Source organism: Carcharhinus amblyrhynchos, chromosome 31 (genome assembly GCF_965287045.1).
Source record: "Carcharhinus amblyrhynchos chromosome 31, sCarAmb.v2.hapA, whole genome shotgun sequence".
In the NCBI taxonomy this organism is placed as follows: Eukaryota; Metazoa; Chordata; class Chondrichthyes; order Carcharhiniformes; family Carcharhinidae; genus Carcharhinus; species Carcharhinus amblyrhynchos.
In genome coordinates, this window is record NC_137354.1 from 9873806 (window position 1) to 9895532 (window position 21727).

General features: G+C 44.6%; 1 protein-coding gene across 12 annotated transcripts in view; it reads right to left on the reverse strand.

Moving 5' to 3' along the window:
* zmiz1a (zinc finger, MIZ-type containing 1a) overlaps window positions 1–21727 on the reverse strand; it is a 407283-nt gene that overhangs the window by 25349 nt on the left and 360207 nt on the right. For 7 of the 12 annotated variants that reach the window (XM_080215830.1, XM_080215836.1, XM_080215827.1 and 4 more), the window contains 9 exons: window positions 15397–15550; window positions 11535–11649; window positions 10393–10616; window positions 9047–9245; window positions 7292–7570; window positions 5421–5603; window positions 5209–5283; window positions 2304–2354; window positions 936–1107 (listed from right to left, as the gene is read on the reverse strand). In XM_080215830.1, the coding sequence (XP_080071956.1) occupies window positions 936–1107; window positions 2304–2354; window positions 5209–5283; window positions 5421–5603; window positions 7292–7570; window positions 9047–9245; window positions 10393–10616; window positions 11535–11649; window positions 15397–15550 (1452 nt within the window). The remainder of the gene's footprint in view (window positions 1–935; window positions 1108–2303; window positions 2355–5208; window positions 5284–5420; window positions 5604–7291; window positions 7571–9046; window positions 9246–10392; window positions 10617–11534; window positions 11650–15396; window positions 15551–21727) is intronic. The other 5 variants (XM_080215834.1, XM_080215832.1, XM_080215829.1 and 2 more) reach the window with 4 other exon arrangements.

Consider the following 21727-nt stretch of genomic DNA (forward strand, 5'->3'; position numbering starts at 1 on the left):
GCTGAAAGTGAACCCAGCAAAAAACACAGAGGAGGTATAAATGCAGAGTGCACGTCCCAAGTAGAGGATTGAGACACATTCCTTCATGACTACTGCTCTCCGCCACCTCTGCAGCTTCCAGCGAGAGAAGAAAATTCTCCTTCTTCTCTCTGCTCCCGCATAGCAGCAAAGTCAAGCGAGGGGTTCAAAAAGGAGACCAATATTTACTTCAGGATTTTGGATAATAAGAAAAGATTTGGAATGGAGAATAGGCTGTCACTAGCTTACAAATATCAATAGGCCGCTATTATTCCGAGGGGAAAATGGAAGGTCAGGGTGTATTCGCCTGCTCATCAGAGGAAACTCTTTAGAAATAAACATTTGTGTGGTCTTACAGAACTTGAGTATTGGTGAAAAAAACATTTTGTTGAAGCTTTTTGTCTTGCACTCATCAGGGCAATCACAAAGGACCAATGTCTGGTAGAACATGTTATTTCCCACTGATATTCTTGCAACTATTCTGATGAGTGCAAGATGAAAAGCTTTGATAAAACGTATTTTTTCAGAAATAAGTAAAATTAAAGTTTTTTATTAGTCACAAGTAAGGCTGACATTAACATTGCAATGAAGTTACTATGAAATAAGTAAGTTCTGCTGAAATAGTGGAAATTCTGCTGTCCCTTTTGCAAAATTGACAGTGAGAGATGGGGATCCACTTATGACAGCTACCTTTCTGATCATGAGTTTTTCCATGTTTTTGAGTCACTGCACAGCTAAGAATAATCAGGCAGCACTTATAATCATTTTATGTGCGCAAGCAGAAAGCCCTTTTTAGAATGGTTGACCATTCTGCGGGACAGACCTACAAAGTAAGAAGCGGCGATTTGAAGAGTTGGACCCTGTACTACGTCAAGAAATGATCCAAATTTTAAAAACTTTTTTGTCACCCGACTCACTTGGAGGTGGCGGAGGCAAGGAGCTGAGATTGGGTTTGATATCCGGTGGGAATGGCGGCTTCACATCCTGGTTAGGAGACAGGTATGGTGGAATACTGCTTCCTGGAGTCATAGGTGGAGTGGGATTTCCTGGCACAGGAGAATGAGGATAACTTGCCACAGACCTTGGAGGCTAAAAGAAAGAAGAAGTGGTGATTGTATTGAGTTCGTCACAGAAATCACATGCATTGTCATGCATCAGATCCATGGTGATTCCAATTCAAAACCGCATCATGCAACAGACATTAATAACTTTTAATCCATTGAAACTATGGTAGAATGTTTGCACCGTTCCCAAAATCTTCTCAACGGTGAATTTTTATTCAGTCTTCTGAGCAAGCACCTTTAATTGGGGGAAGCCGGTAGAAATGAAACCACCCCTTTATCCCTTTGAACAATCAGAACTGACCTATGGATACTGGAATCTAACAACGCAATCTGTCATAAAAAGAAGCCCATCCCCATTAATCACACTCCTTTCATAGCAGGTCAGTTGTAATGAAGAACTGTTGCGGAGCAAGGAAACTCTCACTGCCTGGGAATTGGATAATGCGATGACCTGTCTCAAAGCACTGCTGATAGCTCTCAAAAGTGGGCTTTCAACTATTTCTGTATGGAACAGGAGACTTCTAGGGGCCAGCAGTGTTTAGCTTTGTTTCAGTTGAATGGCTTTATCTTTGTAACATATGGGTGGGGCAGGCAGAGAGCAGGGGCGGGTGGTGGAACACTTAAAAAAATAAATAAAATGCAATCATTTTTATCTGGTTCAATGATTCACACTGTTCCACCATTCTTTACAAAGCAAATCTTTTTTAATGTTTGCATTTCTCAATTTTGCTCCAACTCTGAACTTTTCATTGTTTCTCGTAAGCTTTAAGCCTGTTGTCCTACCGGCTTTTCCTCTTTGCTACATCCTTGACATTTGGCACACCATCTCAAGTCCACCGTTAGCATGATGCCTGAAGCCTGAAACTACTTGCCTCCCTCAGTCTTCCCTTGTACAATCGTCAAAGCTTTTTAATCCAGTGCCCCCCCCAACCCAGTCATGTCCTCCTGATTTCCCTCACAGTCACTCCTGCTTGCTTTAACCCAGCGTCCTCCTCTAAGACCTTCAATCTTCGCGTACATTTCGCAACTGTAAGCTCACATCTGAGAAGACAACTCTCAACAGGCTCTGCCAGAAATATTAGCATTCAGATAGTATGTGGTCTTGTAAAATGTCAGCTATGTAAGTGAACAGATATCAGCTGTCAATTTGCTTAATTAACAAAAAAAAATGTTTTTTTTTAAATGTGTGGAGTAGAATCAGTAAGAACAATGTAATCTTACTTTGGTTTCTTTTCCACTCCCAGCATTTGTGATGCAGAGACAGAGAGGACACTAGTCAGGCAGTCAGCGATCAGTAGAGGATGGGACGTTTCCAATTAGTGTGTTCATTAGTAATAAAAAACAGAATTGGCAGGTTTACTGTACTGTAAAAATTTGCTAACTCAACATTGTTATTCCATAGTTAAAGCAAAAGCATTGCTTTCCTCATGTGACATAACCTATTGAAATATATGCTGCAACACTGAGAAGGCACTGATAACCACACAGCATCAGGAGACCTCTCGTTTGAACAGCCCACACAGAGTCAATGGTGCTTTCCCGCATACAAAGTCAGAGGGTTGCTTTAAGAGTTGTGCTGGTGAAAGGGGCGGTCAACCCCCTCCTCCCTCACCCCGAAGGGTGCGGCCATCATTGGGCACTTACAGGTGAGGGGGTTCAGAGGTTAGAAATGCTGGAATTTGGTGCAAAGAGAAAACTGTGCCTCAACTGAAAAAGGGATGACTATGAATCTGGCATCTGAACTATGGGGCCCACCAAGACAGAAGGAAAGGATTAAATTCAGAGAATTTTAGCCCTGGTGCAAAAAAGTACCAGTAATACAACTAGACCCAAATAAGTGTCCAAAATACTGTGAACCAATCACACACACTGAGACAATTTTAGTAACAATGACACATATCTAGGAATAAAAGTCCAACACATGCAGAGCAATTATATATGAAAGACCAACATTATAGAACAGATACAATGTTATCTGTTCCCTCTTTCAATTCTATCCTTCCCCTCTCCATTGGTTCATTTCTGATTTCACAAATTGCTCAAACCACTGTGCTAAGTCACTGGAGCTCAGTGACTAACGCCCATTTAAGTGACAGATTTGTTTACAAGGCTGGTTGGTCCCCACAGTGGAACTCCAGTTAATGGATGAAACATGCCAGAGGACAGATGCAACAATGGCATGCAAAACGTTAAAATAAAAACACTATCAACCGTGATCAGTAGGAAACGTGACAAGAAATATACAGAGACACTCTGTACCTACCTGCGAGCTTCAACAAGCCGTGGGACAAATATGCCCCCAAGTGATGCAATGGGATACTTACATAAACATGCAAAGACTCAAAATATTGTCAGATTGCATTCATAGAAAATTTTAGTTCGCTTTCATGTGTACATGCAACCTACCAGATGAAAATAAAGTCGCAATGAGAAAAGAAATAGTGAGTTTATCCATCACGACTGCATATCCTTTATACGCATGTAACATGCTTTTAAATGGGAGTTGTGGTGATATGTGATTGCACCTACAGAGAATGGGTGGGGCAGTCGGGGAGAGAGAGAGAGAGAGGCTGGACTGACACAGCTTGCTGTTTACTGCAATTCTCAGTGGCCAGTATTTCACAAATCACTGTCAAAATTCCAAAAGGGAATATTCCCAGGTCCACTGGGTCTAATTTAGGGTGAAAACTGGGAGACTGGGAAGTCGGTTAGCAAAATCCTCATCTCAGATTCTAAAAAAAACAGCAAGTCTCAATGCACCGAACGTGCAACAACAGCAAAAAAAAGCGGTTCAGCATTTTCAACTATCTTTGAACTTAACTGTTAAACTGTTCTTGTAACAAATATCTGTGAAGTGAGTAGTGTCATGTTGCAGCAACAAAACTCACAACATCTCCTAATGAAAGGAGGATGGAACCTTTAATGAAGAGGGCTCACTCCATGCACTCTGTTAAAATCACCCCCCCCCCTCCCAAATGTCCCCTGACCCCCATCACACTTACTCTGCTGGATGAGCTCATTGTTGATGGAATACCTCCCCAGGTTCCAGCAGCCATTGTACCGTAACCAAGTGACCATGCTTCACACATCTGATAGATAGTGAGGCTGTGATCTCGATTGGATGGTTGTAGGGAGGCAGGGAGAAGAGGAATTAGTGATGGTGCACTCTGGATTACAAGTCTGGTTAGGCCCAATTACCATAATAATCCAATTAGGAAGATTGCGGACAGCCTGAGACCAATGGGATTTAGTGAAATTGGGCTCAGAAAAGCATCCCTGCCCTGTGTTAAAATTAAAAACTGGCCTGGGTTTCATCAGCCCGCAATCCCCCTTCTGATAGCTTGGACTCTTGGAAAAGCTTTTCCCTGCTCCTCTACCCATCTTTGCCTGAAATTAGCAGATGGATACCTGATATATTCTGAGGACACAGCTACTGCTTTCCTTTGGTTGGCCCCCTCACTGACTGGTTAAAATATGGCAGAAAAGCAGGTGGTCATTCTCCTCTTTTGAATGCCCCCAATCCCGTCCTGGACTAATTTCCACTGGATGGTGGGGTGGGGTGTTTGGGGTTGTGGGGGGAGGGGGAGAGTGGGGGAAAGTTACATTCAGCAAACCCTCACTCCAATCCCAATAGCCAGTATAACCTCTTTGTGGCTGAGGGGGATATTCCAATCCAGCCACTTACACTACTTCCAGCAAGAGCCATTCAACAACAAACGGAAGGGGTGGAATCCTGACTGATTTTGCCTCTGCCCTAATCCAGGCACAGGTCCAAATACAAACCCTGGCAGACAATGGAAGCTGGGGAGTTTGTCATGTCAAATTTTGCCCAATTAAATAACTTGCAGAGACACGCTAACTCTTGATTGCAAGCAACTGATAAAAAACCAAAGTATTTTGTTCTGTTCAAAGTTGCACCATTTACCCTGTTCCCTCCCTCACCAACCACCCGGATTGGTTTACAACAAAACTGTACAGAAAATAAGCAGTGAAAACCATTATTGTGAAAGAGATGAAAGAAAATGCAACACCGCTGTAGTGTTAGGCATGTGGCTGAACTTCAGAAGACGTGTAACAAGAGATGGGGGGGCGGGGGGGAAGAAGCTTTTCTGCCTCGAGAACTTACCCCATTCAGACTACTTTGACTGTAAGTATAACCGCTCCCAGCAAAACTGCTGTTCTGTCCATTAAACTGCTCCGTCTGTTGAAGTTAAGGGGAGGGGAGGATGTGGAAAAACAAAAGAATGGCAGCAGTCAATTCAACTCCTTGAGGTAAGAGTCAATTCCGATCAACCACCGAAATATACCAAATATAAATGTGCAAGCTGTTGCATTTACCTTGTAGTACTGGGCCATGTTGACTGGAGGTGGGTGGTACTGGCCAGTGTTCTGTTGGCCTGGCATCCTCTGACCAGGGTAACTGGGCGATGTGATGGGCCTTTGGGGGTTCCCTGTTGGATACTGGCCAGGCTGATTGGCAAACTGGCTGCTTGGTCCGTACTGCTGCGCTCCATAACTTGGCTGCAAAATACAAATCTTCTTATAGTTTTCATGAGCGCAAAGTCAGCGTTGATGAGCAACAAGCTGTTTTAAGTCAGACTGAAGAAAGCCAACAATGGCCGCTTATAACGAGGCGAGTGTTTCGATACTGACTGCCTAGTGCGAACTGTCAGTATGGCTTGTGAACTCTGAAACTTAGTGGAGTACGCGATGACCGAAAGGAAGCAATTTTTTTTATTCTTCCAAAAGGTGTCAGAGCATTTATTTCCCCAATCCTAATTGGCCTCAAGAAGGTGGTGGTGAGCCATGTTTTTGAATTGCTGTAGTCGCTATGGACCTAGATTGCTGTTCGTGAGGGACTAAAACCCAGTGACAATGGAGGAATGGCAATCTATTTCCAAGATGTGGAAATGCCGCGCCGTTGGACTGGGGTAAACACAGTAAGAAGTCTCAGAACATCAGGTTAAAGTCCAACAGATTTATTTGGTAGCACAAGCTACTAGCTTCCGGACTGCTTCTCCTTCATCAGATGAGTGGGATTTCAGTTCACAAACTGTTTTGAAGCCAGCACGGTGTGTGGCTTGGAGGGGAACTTGCAGGTGGTGGTGTTCCCATTTGTCAGCTGCTCTTGTCTTTCTGCATGATAGAAATTGTAGATTTGCAAGGTGCAGCTGAATGGGGCCTGGGTGAGTTACTGTAGCGCATCTTATAGATGCTACACATTGCTGCCAATGTGTGATGTTAGAGGGAGTGAAAATTAAAGATGATGAATAGGGTGTCAATGAAGCAGACTGCTTTGTCCTGGATGATATTGAGCTTCTTGAGTGTTGCTGGAGCTGCACTCATCCAAGCAAGTGGAGAGTGTTCCATCACACTCCTGACTTGTGCCTTGTAGATGTTGACTTTGGGGAATTTGGAGGTGAGTTACTCACTGCAGATTTTCCAGGCTCTGACCTGCTCTTTTAGCTACATTATTTATAGGGCAAGTCCAATTCAGTTTCTGGTCAATGGTAACCTCCCATGATGTAGATGGTGGGGGATTCAGCAACTGTAATACCATCGAATGTCAAGGGACAGCAGTTAGATTCTCTCTTGCTGGAGACTGTCATTACCTGGCACTTGTGTGACACAAATGTTACTTGCTACTCGTCAACCCAAGCCTGAATATTGTTGAAGGTTTATTGTACATGGGCATGGACTGCTTTAGTGTGGGGTGGGGGGGGGAAGAGGAGACAAGAAATGAATAAGTTCAAATGGAGGGGAGTGGTGATGAAAAGGAAAAACAGGATTGTTTAAAACATGTACTCAAAGGCATATTTATGGATCATTTCAATGATTGAAAAGGTCAGAGTAAATGATGCATGCATTGTTGAGCATTAATAAACACAAACACATTCAATTTTAATTCATCTGTTAGAGATGTTTTGAAGTTCTGCATCACTAGTGCACAATGTTAATTGTCCATTAATAAGTGTTTAAATGTATTCAGGTGGTGGGCATTAACTGGGGAATCAACTGTGTTCCTATAAATAGGAAAAGACTGACAATTGTTGTTGTTGAGTCTTGAGACACATGTTTATAACACGTGGCTCTAAATTAATGTTTATACGGTATGTAAAGATTAGGCTCCAGTTCTGTCCTTCACCACCTGGCTTTCTGGAAATAGAAATGCTTGTCGCTCATCAGGTATGTACCTCGGTTTCACTCACCTCGCCAGGATAAGGCCTTTTCACTCCCTGCATGGGCATTGGCTGTGATGATCTTGGGCCAGGGTACCCCTGCTGGCTCACCCTCTGGCTGTGGGATGCAAATACCGGATTCATCCCTGGTGGTCTGGGCTGGTTGATGGGCATGGGTGGCCCACTCATGCTGGATGGAGTCATTCCACTGCCCATCCCTCCTGGGTTCATATTGCCCTGCATGTTCGATGGGCCCCGTCCACCCTGCTGGCTCATAAACTGACTGTTGTAAGCCTGTGCTGGACCCATCTGCAACAGAGAAGAAACAACATTTGAGACGGAAGCAGGAAATACTCGGATTGGAACTAAAATGCGGTGTGTATCCTATGGAGTGGCTGCAGTAACTGTGGTACAAATCCAAATCACAGCACAGTCCAATGTGCGACTTGCCCTTGGGATGGGAGTATATTGTATCTGCCCATTTAAAGCCTTCCACAAACAGATGACACCAGAGGAATTGGAATAGAATGCCCACCATGAGCAACATTATACATCAGTTTGATCATTTTCCTTTACTTACCACAGAACCATAAAAACCCTACAGTGTAGAAAGAAGCCATTCAGCCCATCGAGTCTGCACTGACTCTTCAAAAAAGCATCCCACTCCTCCACCCTCTCCCTGTAACCGTGTGCATTTAGCATGACCAATCCACTTAACCTGCACATCTTTGGACTGTGGGAAGAAACCAGAGCACCATATGACATTTGTCCCAACAGGGCAATGTTGGTGTTGATGTCCTAGACAGGTCTCCCCAGTTCTATCAACAATATATAAGAGGATGGTTAATATGGTGGTTATAAAATCAGACTTGTAATGCAGAGGCCTGGAATAACGAACTGGAGATATGAGTTTCAATCCCACTACAACAGTTGAGGAATTAAATGAATCAGAAATAAAAAGCTAGTATTAGTAATGGTGACCCAGGAAAAACCCACTGGGTTCAGTAATGCTCTTGGAGAGCGAGGTCTGCTCTCCTGGCCTGGTCTATATGTGATTCCATGCCCGCAGTATGAAATTGTTTAGCAAGCTGCTCATTTGTAGGTATATTCCCAGCACCTTTCCAGGAGCAATTAGACTGTACAATTAGTTTAAAGTTTATTCATCAATGTCACAAGTAGGCTTACATTAACACTGCAATGAAGTTACTGTGAAAATCCCCTAGTCACCACACTCCGGCACCCGTTCAGGTACACTGAGGGAGAATTTAGTATGGCCAATGCATCTAATCAGCACGTCTTTTGGACTGTGGGAGGAAATCGGAGCACCCGGAGGAAACTCACGTAGACATAGGGAGAACGTGCAGACTCCGCAGACAGTGACCCAAGCTGGGAATCGAACCCAGGTCCCTGGCGCTGTGAAGCAGTAGTGCTAACCACTGTGCCACCATGGTGCATCCTCCCGCCCTGCCATTAGAGTGCACATCCTGTGAATGAATAAATAAAACCTATTCCTCTATTCCTGTTTCCCTCATTTAGCCTCTACTTGAATGCATTCAAGCTGTTTGCCTTTTGGAGAGAATTTCACATTATAACTTTTCTTTGGGTGAAGAAATCTCCTTGAAGTGACTACAATATAAGAGGGTTGACTAAAGCACTTGAGATGTCAATGCAAGTTCTTTCTTTCAAAGTGCCAGTAAACCACTGTAGTGGCACATTGCAATACTACGACTGTTAAGACACTCAACTAATGGATCCACAAGTGCTGGCCAAGAGCTGGTTTCTTACCGGGCCATACTGGTTCATCTCCTGGTTCTGTTTCTCTTGCAGGGCAGCCACTGTGGCAGTGGCGGTTGCTGTCGCTGTTGCTGCGGCAGCTGCAACTGCTGCTGCTGCTGCTGCGGCGGCTGGCTGGGTAAAATCCGTTGGTGGCCTGCTGTGCGGAGGAATGCCCATGGAGCCAGGAGCATTGGGACCACCAGGGTAACTGGAAGAGAAACAACATACAGTTGGGCATCATCTCTCTCAATAGCAGGTAAAAATAAGCAGAACTCAAGTCATCAGACACAGATATTATTTCACTTCTCTCTCTGCAGGTTCAAAGCGAGAATCCAAAAGTGCAGGAGACCATTCGGCCCATCGAGTCTGCACTGACCACAATCCCAGCCAGTCCCTATCCTCACAACCCCCATGCATTTACTTCAGTTAATCCCTCTGACACAAACTGGCAATTTAGCACGGTCAGTCCACCTAGCCCGCACATCTTTGAACTTGAGGAGGAAATCCACGCAGACCCGGGGAGAACATGCAGACTCTGCACAGACAATGATGCAAGCCAGGGATCAAACCTGGCGATGCAAGGCAGCAGCACTAACCACTGTGCCATCGCGCCACAACACTAAACTGTACGAGCATTGTTAGACAGGAATAATGTTGGGGGGTGCACCCTGCCACGCACAAAGTGAAAAGGCAGAGGTTAATGCTTGAAATTCCCCCATATGTGAGGAGGTAGTGAATGTAGATCTGCGCATTCTTTCTTGGAAGAAGGGTGAGGAATGCGCACTTTTCAGTGCCTCACAGTGAAGGAGTTGCTTCCTTAGCCACAGAATGGCACGTTGCCCACCAGGGAGGGAGAGCAGAGAAGGTTGCCTTCAAAGAACTAAATCGGGTCCTGAACACATACAGTGGAAGCAAGGAGTGAAGGTTTTGGAGTTTTTAGAGAGAAGGTAGGAGAAGGAACAGGTTGGACCAGGGACACACCTGGCACACAATGCCAGTCAGGCCAATGTCAAGTGGTCTGGGAAACACCCACTTGTTGTTAGAAGCTCACCCAGTTAGCTGTACAATAAAGCAGATGAGGCATTGAGCCTGACTTGGATATTTTCAACCAACACTCCCAAATAAAAACATATTAGCCTCCCAAAAAAGTGAAACAGCAGTGGCGGGTCACATGAAAATTGTACCAGCTGGAATGTTCAGAAATGTAAGTACAAATCCCCTCAGTGTCACTGATTAAATTATTTTCAGCCATCTCTACATGCTCCCATTGTTCAAGTGACCATTTATTTCTGCTGGCTTGGTCTTGTGTGCGCTCCCCCAGAATCGTGCTGAGTCACCAACAGTGTGGGCTTTACCTGCTCCCAAAGTTGCCACTTCCAGGGTAGTTTGGTCGCCCGTACATGCCCTGCTGCATGTATGCTTGGTTGGAACCACCCTTGCCCGCTGAGAACTGCTGCTGCTGACTGGCAAACTGAGGCGAGTTGATTCCAGGATTGTTTGCTGACATCCCAGAGCCCATTGGGTTGCCCCCGGGAGTCATGGGGTTACTGGCATTTGCCATTGGATTTCCCAGCACCTGCTTACAGGATGAGAAAGTAACTGTATTAAAAGGCACTGGAAAGTGAGACAGTAAAGCATTCAGTTCTGTGCAAGAGTGGTGACATAGATGAAGATCAGTGGCATAATGGTAATTGCACTGGACGAAGGGGCAAACCCCGAAAGCTTGTGAGTTTACTATCAAATAAATTGGTTGGACTTAAACCTGGTGTTGTCAGACCTCTTACTGTGTTTACCCCAGTCCAACACCGGCATCTCCACACCATAATCCAGAAGCCCAGGTGAATGCTCTGGGGATATGTGTTCAAATCCCACTACGGCAACCATTGGAATTTAAATTCAATCAATAAAGCTTGAACTGACCATGGCAGCTATCATCAACTGATGTAAAAAAAAACCTCAATCAGTTTGGAGATGTCCTTTAGGGAAAGAAATCTGCCATCCTCATCCGATTTGGCCTACATGTGACTACTACAGTACTTCGGGTTTGCCTCTGGGTGATGTCCTCTTGATCTGCATTGAAATGTTTCAGGACACACATGTGGACTGACCAGCGAGCCACTGGCAGGCCATCGGACCTCGCAGCTGCTCCCAGCCTGTCCGTGCCAAACATCCACAGGCTTGTTGTTCCAGCGCAGGAGTGCACTCTGTGAGCTCTGAAACTGAATCTCCACTGCTAACCTGGCTGAGATGAACAAACTCAATCCAGAGGGAGGTCAAGCCCCCAGCCTTCCTGTTTTACACGACCTGCTTATAGCAGTTGCGCCACTGGTTGGTGTTCAGCTGCTCTGGTGTTCTAGGCTGCCAGAACTTGATGCAACCACATTGCAAACAATTGTAATAAGTGACTTTTTAACTAGTTTAGTTAATTATTTGCCATGAAGATTGCCTCAGTTTATGGTAAACTTACAGCAGACACACATTATAGAACTGACATTACCTGGCTTTGTGATGTGTTGGTGACTCCCCACACTGTTGTAACTACTGACAATGACCCTGGTGGCTGACTCGTATTTTGCTGCCAAGGGACAGGGTCATAGGTGAATGACCCATCGCTGCACAGGAGAGAGAAAGACAGAGGAACAATTACTGCAGGGTAACTTGCTCACTCATCCCAAAACCATTCCCTACAGTTATACATGATCAGAATTCGGAACAGATATGCTAAGCAGTTTGAATAAACTGCTGAGTTCAAACAGAAGTGGCACAGCCTGAGGCAAATTGGAGATTCATTGTTGCAAACAGTTCTCGCATAGCGGTGGATCCTTGGAACAGCCGGGTTAAAAAATAAACAGCAGGAAATGGCTGGCTTCCTTTGAAATTCTTTATAACACTTTGAAGTTTGCTGTACTGACCTCCTGAAGCAATATTAACAGGTCTTCACACTCAGTTGAATGCTAGGGGGTGCATTTCAGGCAGTGGGAGTGTTTAAAGTGAACCAGTAGCAGAAGAACAGCAATTAAAGAAATATTGATTCATCTGTTATGGTTAAATACAGTCACCTGATGAAGGAGCAGCACTCCAAAAGCTCGTGCTACCAAACAAACGTGTTGGACCTTAACCTGGTGTTGTGAGACCTCTTACTACACCTACCCCAGTCCAACGCCGGCAACTCCACATCATGGCCTTTAAAATGGTTCATGAGTTGACACCAAGTTTTGGATGTGAAGGTAATTTGGTCTATTTTGGTGTCCAGGATGAGCCTTAAGGCTCCCATTCAATTGGTTCTTAAATCAATTCCAGGGATTTGGTCTCCACTCCCTCCCAGGATATTCATTCCATATGTTCATTACACTTCCTCATGTGGTGAATAATTTCATGGCATCAGTCATACATTCACCTTTTCTTTTGTTTGAATCTGTTCTCCTTTCGCCAGTTAATATTCTAGATTCATCTCTACTGGCTTAACTATCTTAAGATTCCACTGAAATATGAACTGTCAGATACCCGTTCTTCAGGCTAAAAAGTTCAAATTTCTCCAGTCGGTCCTCGTCAAACTGGTGAAACAAGGTATCAGACCTATTTACATTCTCTGCACTGCCTCCGGTGCTTTAGGACATAGGACTCAGTGACAGGTGTAGGCCATTTGGCCCCTTTAGCCTGCCCTGCTATTTGATAAGATCATGGCTAATCTACTTGTGATCTGAGCTCCAGTTTTCTGTCTGCCCCCTACCACCCAATCCTTGACTCCCTTATACATCAAAAATTTTTTGAGTTGATTTATCATTGTCACATGTATTAACATGTAATGAAAAGTATTGTTTCCTGCGCTCTATACAGACAAAACATACTGTTCATAGAGAAGGAAAGGAGAGAATGCAGAATTTTCAAATCCTTTAATGCTGCATTGAATAAATTCAAAGATACTGGGAATGCTTGAATGTCTGTCTCCCTGTGTCTTGGTGATGAGAAACAGGCATCACATTTAAAGTGAGGCCTGATCAGAGCATTGTCCACTGTGTTGACTCTAATTCATCCTTTATTGGTTTTGTTCGCTGATGCTCTGCTTTGATTGGACATAATGTGCCTGCCTATTAAGCCTCCAAGTTTTCTCTTGACTTCCACTGTTGTTATTTCAACACCATTCTAAACTTGTTGCTTCATTTTTTTCCCCTACATGTACCACCTGGGAAGTTGACCTGTAATAAAATCATTTACACTGTTCTTCTCACCTGCTTACCTCATCCAATACGCTCTGTAATTTCAGAATAACCTGCTTGATGCCCACCCTAACTTTATACCACCTGCACGCTTTGTGTTGGGTTTCTAAACTCAAGTCGTTGATGTAAATGAGAAGCAGTGACTTCCAATGTGAGTTTCCAACTCCACAGGTTATTGGTTGCAGCAAGGAAGAAGGGACTCGGGGAGTGTCAGGGGGCTCATCAGTGACACCTAGAGTTGTGGGAGTGACATTAAAATGAGACAGGCAGCAGAGCAATGGTGCTTCTGAGGAATGGGGGTTGGTGGAAGAGAAGAGGAAAGTGTGGTATGGGAAAAGCCACCAGAAGTTAGGGGGGACACAGGGGCCAAGGGTGTACTCCACCGAACTGACAGCCAAATTAGGCGCTAACTTGAACCTACGATCTTCTGAGTTTAAAGTGTGAACGTTACCTCTGAACCACGCCTGACATCTCAGGGAGTGAGCAAAACAGCAATCTGAACAAGCCAGAGGCAGGCAAGATAGTGAGATCCCATCCTCCATATGAACAATGCCTCTGAAAGGCATACATTTCAACTGTCATGCAGAAAAATTGATTGGCTCCCGACATTGAACAATGTGCACCTGATTCAACAATAAGACCCATTCGGCCCCTTGGCTACACATGAAACCAATCAAGGCTCGTCCAATTGTGACCACTGGGAGCTTCAGGTTACTTTGTCCAGTCAACAAGAAGTTGCCTGTGTCACAAGGGTCAGTGAAGCACTGTGCAACCACCACTCAAAGATGACTCCCAGATTAATTACTAATAAGAAAACACAACATTACAAACTAGCAGCCAGCTCCAACCTACAAAAGGACAATAAAACTGAACCTGCTGGCAAGAAGATTATACATTTCAGGAACATGTTTAATTACTTGGGTAATAAAATACTCCATTAATCACCCACACACACGTCACTGGATAGTGAGTAGGCGAGGACAATGGTCTGAGTTTCACTTCCCTAAATCTAAAAGCATCAAAGTTAAATGAAACATCTCCATTACTGTGTGCCTGGTTGCAATCGCCTATCTCTCTGATCAAACATAACAGGTGTAGCCTCCTCAGAACGGGGTGTTTTATTTTGTTTGACTCTGCATTTCACAGATTATCAGAGATACAAGAGACCAGAACAAAAGGGTGGCTGAAGCCAGTCTGTTATTTCATGCAGCACGGCAGGTAGCTGAATATAAGGACAATTCTGAAAGACTTAATAAACCCTCAGATGCATTCTTCTGAAACTGTTCAGCAGTAATAACGGGAGGCATTATTCAGAATTAGCTCCATAGACCAAGCTTTGCCAGTTTCATTAATAAAAAATTAGCAGACTCATCCAGCTAATTAACAATGGCAATTCCATCTTACAATCTTCACCAAATAATGTTGCTTCATAACTCAACATCCCAAAAAGCTAGTCTCAGCAATGTTTATGTTAATGGATATACTTTCAGAGTAGTGCAAACTGACAGTCCTCCCTGCGCCCAGCATATCATCAACTTAGCTGTCACACTCCGCACTCCCTCCATTTTCATCAGCAAACAGTACCTGCCTGGACACATCCCCAAAGCACAGATATCATTCTTCCTTCTAACCCTGTACGACTCACTCTGACTTTGAAAGCTGCCAATGAAGCATGTTAGCACCACTGAGATCCAAGTTTGACCACAGCAATTGGAAGGTCACCAACAGCCCCAGACCTCAGCAGATCTCCAGTGATCCCAGAGATATGGAAATCACCAATAGTCGTAGAGATCAACAGATCACCAACAGTCCCAGGGATCAGCAGATCTTCAGTGGTCCCGGGGAACAGCAGATCACAAACAGCCCCAGAGATCAGCAGATCATAAACAGCCTCAGAGATCAGAAGATCACCAACAGTCTCTGGGATCAGATCACCAACAGTTGATGCAATCCTCGTGAATACAATGTATTACCCTTTAAAACACTGTTGTGGGAAATTATCAAAGAGCAGCTCATTGCTGCATGTCTCTGTAAGGAAGTTTTATTCGTGTTTAATGCAATGGCCCTCAGTTTTAAGCTATAGATCAGTTCTGCGGACAGGTGGAAAGGTGACTGTAGAAAATCTAAGCTACAGTGACTAACCTGTGGGGTCCAGGAGGGAGTGTTGGTTTCATGGAGTTCATAGGGTTCATTGGTGGCTGCATGGGCAGTTTACCAGGGGTGTCGTTCTGACGGCTCTTCTGGTGACGCAGTAACAGGAGTCGCCCTAAATCCTCGCACCACGATGACAGGAGAGCTGTGCAGAGAGAAAAGAACCATCATAAGAACCTTACCCTTCCAAAAAGAACTGGTGGTGACAAGTTTGAAAGTTTTTACACACTAAGGTCTTTAATTGTGAAGATCGGCTGGGATTATATTTGATGGTTGTCAGGGGATAGCTACTGCTCTATCAATCACACGCACATATATGCGTGCAAACACAATGACACAGTCACACACTAAAACATACAACCATGCGCAGATCCAGAGTCAACCAAACACACACACACACCTATCATAGAAACCTATCACAGTGCAGAAAGAGGCCATTCAGCCCTTGGAGTCTCCATGACTCTTTGACAGAGTATCTTATATCCAGGCCCTTTTCCCCAACCCTATTCCTGAAATCCCACATATTTATCCCCTTTACCCCCCGCAACCTACAGATCTTGGGACACTAAAGGGCAATTTAACATGGCCAATCCACCTAAGCTGCACATCTGTGGGAGGAAATCAAAGCACCCGGAGGAAACCCACACAGACATGGGGAGAATGTGTAAACTCCACAGACAGTCACCCAAGGCTGCAATTGAACTAGAGAATCGCCCACCTAAATCAAAAGTCATCATTTGTGAAACAGACAAAATGGAGGCTTCCTCATTGGGACTGTTTGCTCCTGCATCAACAACCAGACAGCACACAATATTCACCATCCCTGTGCAGCTGACCTGCCCGCATCATACTGTCATTTTACATGTAATGGTTATTTTACATAAAAATATGTCTGTGGAACAATGGTGGTAATTTACACTCATCTGGGACACACTTCCAATAATCCTGCTAAGCCTGTTCAAAATTTCTGACATAAAGCTGAAGGATTTATTGATGGCTTGAGTGGCTTTGCTCTGTACTTTTCTGGCTTTTTATTTATTCCAACACATTCAACACAAGTGCCTAATAAGAAGGATCAGAGACACAGAGCATTTAACTAAAGTGCTAATGTCTTCAGAGGGAGCTCAGCTACAGAATCACATGCTTGGGCTCCTTCCTCAGGTAGATTTGTCTCACTGCAGTTTGCAGGGATGTCCTCAATATTGGACAACCTCAGCATTGTCTTTATTACCGCTGTCCTCGAATAAATTTAAGTTTACTTATTCAGGCTTACATTAAGACTGCGATGAAGTGACTGTGAAAGTCCCCTAGTCCTCAGTCTGGCGCCTGTTCGGGTACACTGAGGGAGAAATTAGCAGTGCCAATGCATCTAACCTGCACATCTTTCAGACTGTGGGATGGTGCGGGAGCACCCTGAGAAAACCCATGCAGAGACGGGGGGAACGTGCAAACTCTACAGTGACCCAAGCCGCATATTGAACCCAATCCCTGGCAGCAGTGTTACGCATTGCGCCACTGTTACAAATGAATATGATGTTATGTTATTCATTAAGAAGTAACTAGCTGCTATGAGGATGTACATGTGGAGTGCCCCATTGTACTGCTGCACTGCAGTCATGCGATGACAGTTTGTCAACTACTTGGAGAAATGCAAGATATACACTCAGCAAAGCCTAAATGTCTGATTCTTTCGAACTTATCGGAAACAGTACACATGACATATCGGAGGATGGGGGGGCGGGTGGGAGAAGAGAGAGAGAGAGACTGAGAGGTGGTACATCAGATTGCGCAGTGGAATGGTCAGTGCTGCTTTCGGTTAAGTGAAAGAAGGGCTTTTGTACATCTGACGTTTTGTCACACCTACAGCTTCACTGGGCACCTCAAGAGCCGAGTGAAGGCAGTGCCAGTTCATTCGGCGTAAGTGGGTGGCCTCACAAGCCCTCGCGCCAGGGAGAGACTGGATTTCCACCAGGGATTCCGGCCCACAATCCAGTGATGCCTGCTGCCAGAAAGCATAGCCGTGGATCTGTCAGGTGAGAGAGGTGGGATCAGCCCCTACCTAATCAGCCTCGCAAGACTATTTCGTGCCCACCCCGAAACATCCAGGTTCACAAGAAGGTGCGACAAAGGATGACATTGGAACTGAGAGGTTCTAACCATCAGGAAAAACTTGAACAGCATTGTTTCTCTAGAGAAGTGAAGGCAAAGGGGTGACCTGAAAGATAGAGGTCTTTAAAAGTAAGAAGGTTTCTGATAGCAGAAACGCAAACAAGAGGTGTGTGTGTGTGTGTGTGTGTGTGTGTGTGTGTGTGTGCGTGTGTGGTGGGGAGGAGGCAGGCAGATACCAAGTTTAGGGATCATCAACCTAAGATAGCCACTAATATATCCAATATGTAATTCAGGAGAAATCTCTTTACAGAGAGTAGTTAGAATGTAGCACTCTCTATCTACAGGAGTAGCTAAAGCAAAGAGCATAGATATATTTAAGGGGAAGGTAGACAAACTAGAGGGAGAAACAACTAGAGGGAGAAACAACTAGGGGGAGAAACAACTAGGGGGAGAAACAACTAGGGGGAGAAACAACTAGGGGGAGAAACAACTAGGGGGAGAAACAACTAGGGGGAGAAACAACTAGGGGGAGAAACAACTAGAGGGTTACTTGGTGGGTTTCGATGGGTAGAACGGCCATTGTGGAATATAAGCATTAGCATGGACCAGTTGGGCCAAATGGCCTGTTTCGGTGCTATACATTGTGTATGATTCTTACACTCAGCTCAATGCTCTTGAATGTACTTTAGTAAGGCGCTGCATGACTGTTGAGCTCTCAGGTACCGAGCAGTAGCTCCCCAGCATGGCTGTACTGCTCTTGGACAGAAAATGGAGGTATCGCGAATCATCCAGTGCTAAAGAGGTGAAATTCTTAAAACAAAAAAAAAAATCAGGTTTCCTATTTGAGATGTTGCCGTCATTCATTCTTTGTAGTAAAACCAGGGCTACAGTTTTGAAACATTTTTCGAACCTGTTTAGATGGCCCTCATGGTTGATATTTAATTTTGAAGTTGCCTTCAATCTTCCATTGTGTCTTCCTCTGGGGAATCAAGTGGTGCCGGTCCTGTGGATAGCCACAAGGTGGCAGTCCCAGCAAACCTTTAAACCTAAAAGGAGCCTCACTTACAGTGGGAGGGGGGAGGAATTTACCAATAAGCATTCGATCACATCAGATGGATCACTACTACGAATGTGTTCACTGCGAGCAGCCCTTGTCTTTTTTTTTCTCTTACCCCACCTGATACTATTGCTGCACTGCAGATGTCATTGCTGTCGAGCACAGCCGCTTTGTATTGAGCGCAGTGCTGAGAATGCTACTGAGAGGAACAAAGTGCACATTGAGACAACGGGCAGCCATGTCAAAACATACACACACTGCAGCTTCCACAGCTCACAGGCCCCTAGACTGCTCTCTGTACGGTATAAACCGGCCATTTTGAGAGAGAAACAGAGAGAGAGAGAAAAACGATCTGTGTGTGCACGCACACACAAACGATGTGTCTGCTTGATGTTGCTGGCGACAGGGCAAGCGGTATATCCTGCCCCGGCCATTTCTCTCCTTTTTTTTAAGGAAAAGGAAACCTCTTGTTTTCAGATTCTGTAGATCCCGCGCAATACTTGCTCTGGGCTGGAACTGGCTGTCGTCGAAAATGGAATTAGAATCAGAGTCAGAAAATTAAACATTCCCTGAGAGGCCAATTTAACTGTATCTCCCCCCCCTCCACCCAGTTCCCACCCGCTGCCCCCCTGCTCCCCGCCCCTCCCCACCCCCACAAACCATCTGTAAAACTAGCTCACGCACGCATTGTGCTCTTAAGCTGAAATGGCAATAAATTATTCATCTTCACTTGTAATTTTCTCCCCGTCATGGGCTGCCAGCAGCAGAACGAATTGACATTCACCGAGAAACAGAGTGTGTGCAAACTGGCTCCCTGCTAAACAGGCAGACTGTTGAAACAAAATGGCTCACTTGCAACTTAAAAGGCTAAACCTCAGTCTGTGTCACAAAAACACACGCGGTTTATCGTACATGTATTTTCAAATTATATTTATTGCGCTTATCTTTTGTGATAAGCAATCAATCATCCACTGAATCCCCAATACTCAATAAACTGGGAATTTCACCACACAAACATGCAAATTAGGAGCAGGAGTAGGCCTTTTGGCCCCTCTCGACAAGGTACAAACATGCAAGAACCTTCTTACTGCGTTTACCCCAGTCCAACGCTGGCATCTCCACCCCGTTCAACAAACTCATGGCTGACCTGATTATAATCTCAACTCCACATTCCTGCCTACCCTCAGATAACCTTTCACACCCTTGTTAATCAAGAATCTATCCAGCTCCACCTTAATAATATTCAAAGACTCTGCTTCCACTGCCTTTTGAGGGTTCCAGAGACTCAAAGAAAAAAGTTCTCACCTCTGTCTTAAATGAATGACCCCTTAATTTAAAATCTAGTTTTAGATTTTCCCACTGGAGGAAACATCCTCTCCACATCCACCCTGTTAATACCTCCCAAGATCTACAAAGGTTTTGATTAAGTCACTTCTTACTCCACTAAACTCTACTGGATACAAACCTAACCTCTCCCAACTTTCCTCATAAGACAACCTGCCCATTCCTGGTATTAGTCTAGTAAACCTTCTCTGAACTGTTTTAATGCAGTTACGTATTTCCTTAAGGGTGACACAGTGGTTAGCACAGCTGCCTCACAGCGCCAGCGACCTGAATTCAATTCCCAGCTTGGGTCACTGTCTGTGCAGAGTATGCAAGTTCTCCCCGAATCTGTGAGAGTTTCCTCCGGGTGCTCCATTTTCCTCCCATAGTCCAAAGATGTGCAGGTTAGATGGATTGGCCATGATAAATTGCCCATTAGTGTCAGGGGATTAGCAGGAGTAAATATATGGGGTTATAGGGTCTGGCGGGTGGAGGGAAGCCGTTGTTGGTACAGGTTTGATGGGCCAAATGGTCTCCTTCTGCACTATAGAGATTCTATGATTCTAAATAAGGAGACCAATACTGTATGCAATACTCCAGGTGCCGTCTCTCCAATGCCCTGTACTGCTTACGCATATTTTTGTAATCAATTCCCCTCACAATAACTGTTGACGTTCTTTAGCTTGCCTAATTACTTGCACCTGTATACTAGCCTAACCAGACATACAAGCCAGTACAATCAGGGCAGGAATAACAAGATCAGTGTTCAAGTGTCAGATCAAGACCAATATCAGGTGCGATGGTTTCTCTTGTTAACTTGGATCTTGTTTGTCTGTTTTGTGGGAACCATGAATTGGATTCAATTTGATTTTTTTTTCGAGCAGGCAAGATAACAGTTTGCCTGGTCTGCTCCACGCTTTGGCTTTGTAACGTTAAGAATGGAGGAAACATTAAAAATTCAACTTCCATCTTTCTCACATGTCTATTCTTTCTGCTTCTCACTTTCTCTTCACTTGCTGCAAAATCTTGAACTCATTTCTAGATAAGGAATTCAGAACTGGAGTCACTAGTTTGCAAGTGGGTCCAAAGTGAATTCATAAATAATGTCTGCAGTGTTTTAAAGGGGAGATAGAGCTGGTGGTGTATTGGCAATGTTGCTGGACTAGTAATCCAGAAATTTATGCCAATTCTCTGGAATGTGGGTTCAAATCCCACCATGGCAATTATGGTGGTGGAGGTGAACTCGTTGGGGTCTTTTAAGAGACTGCTGGATGAGTACATGGGATTTAATGGGATTGAGGGTTATAGGCAGGCCTAGTAGGTAGGGATACGTTCAGCGCAACTTGTGGGCTGAAGGGCCTATTTGTGCTGTAGTTTTCTATGTTCTATGTGGAACTTGAATTAAATTAATAAATCTGGAATATGAAGCTCATGTCAGAAATGGTAACCGTGACAACCATCATTGTTCTAAAAGCCCATTTAATTCACTAATATCTTTTAAGGCAGGGAATCTATTGTCCTTACCTAGTCTGGCCTTCATGTGACTCACGTCAATGCCCTCTGAAATGGCTAGAAACTTTTGAATGCTGTCAGGTTCAAATTACAGAACCGTGGCTTAGTAAACAGTTGAATGGCCTACGCCTGTTCTACATTCATTCAGCCAAGCTAGCCTCTGCTTTACAGAGGCCTCATCCCAACCATCTTCATGTAACCCATTCAGCAAAAGCACAGGATGGCACAGTGTTTAGCACTGCTGCCTCACAGCACCAGGGACCCAGGTTCGATTCCCGGCCTCGGGTCACTGTCTGTGTGGAGTTTGCATGTTCTCCCCGT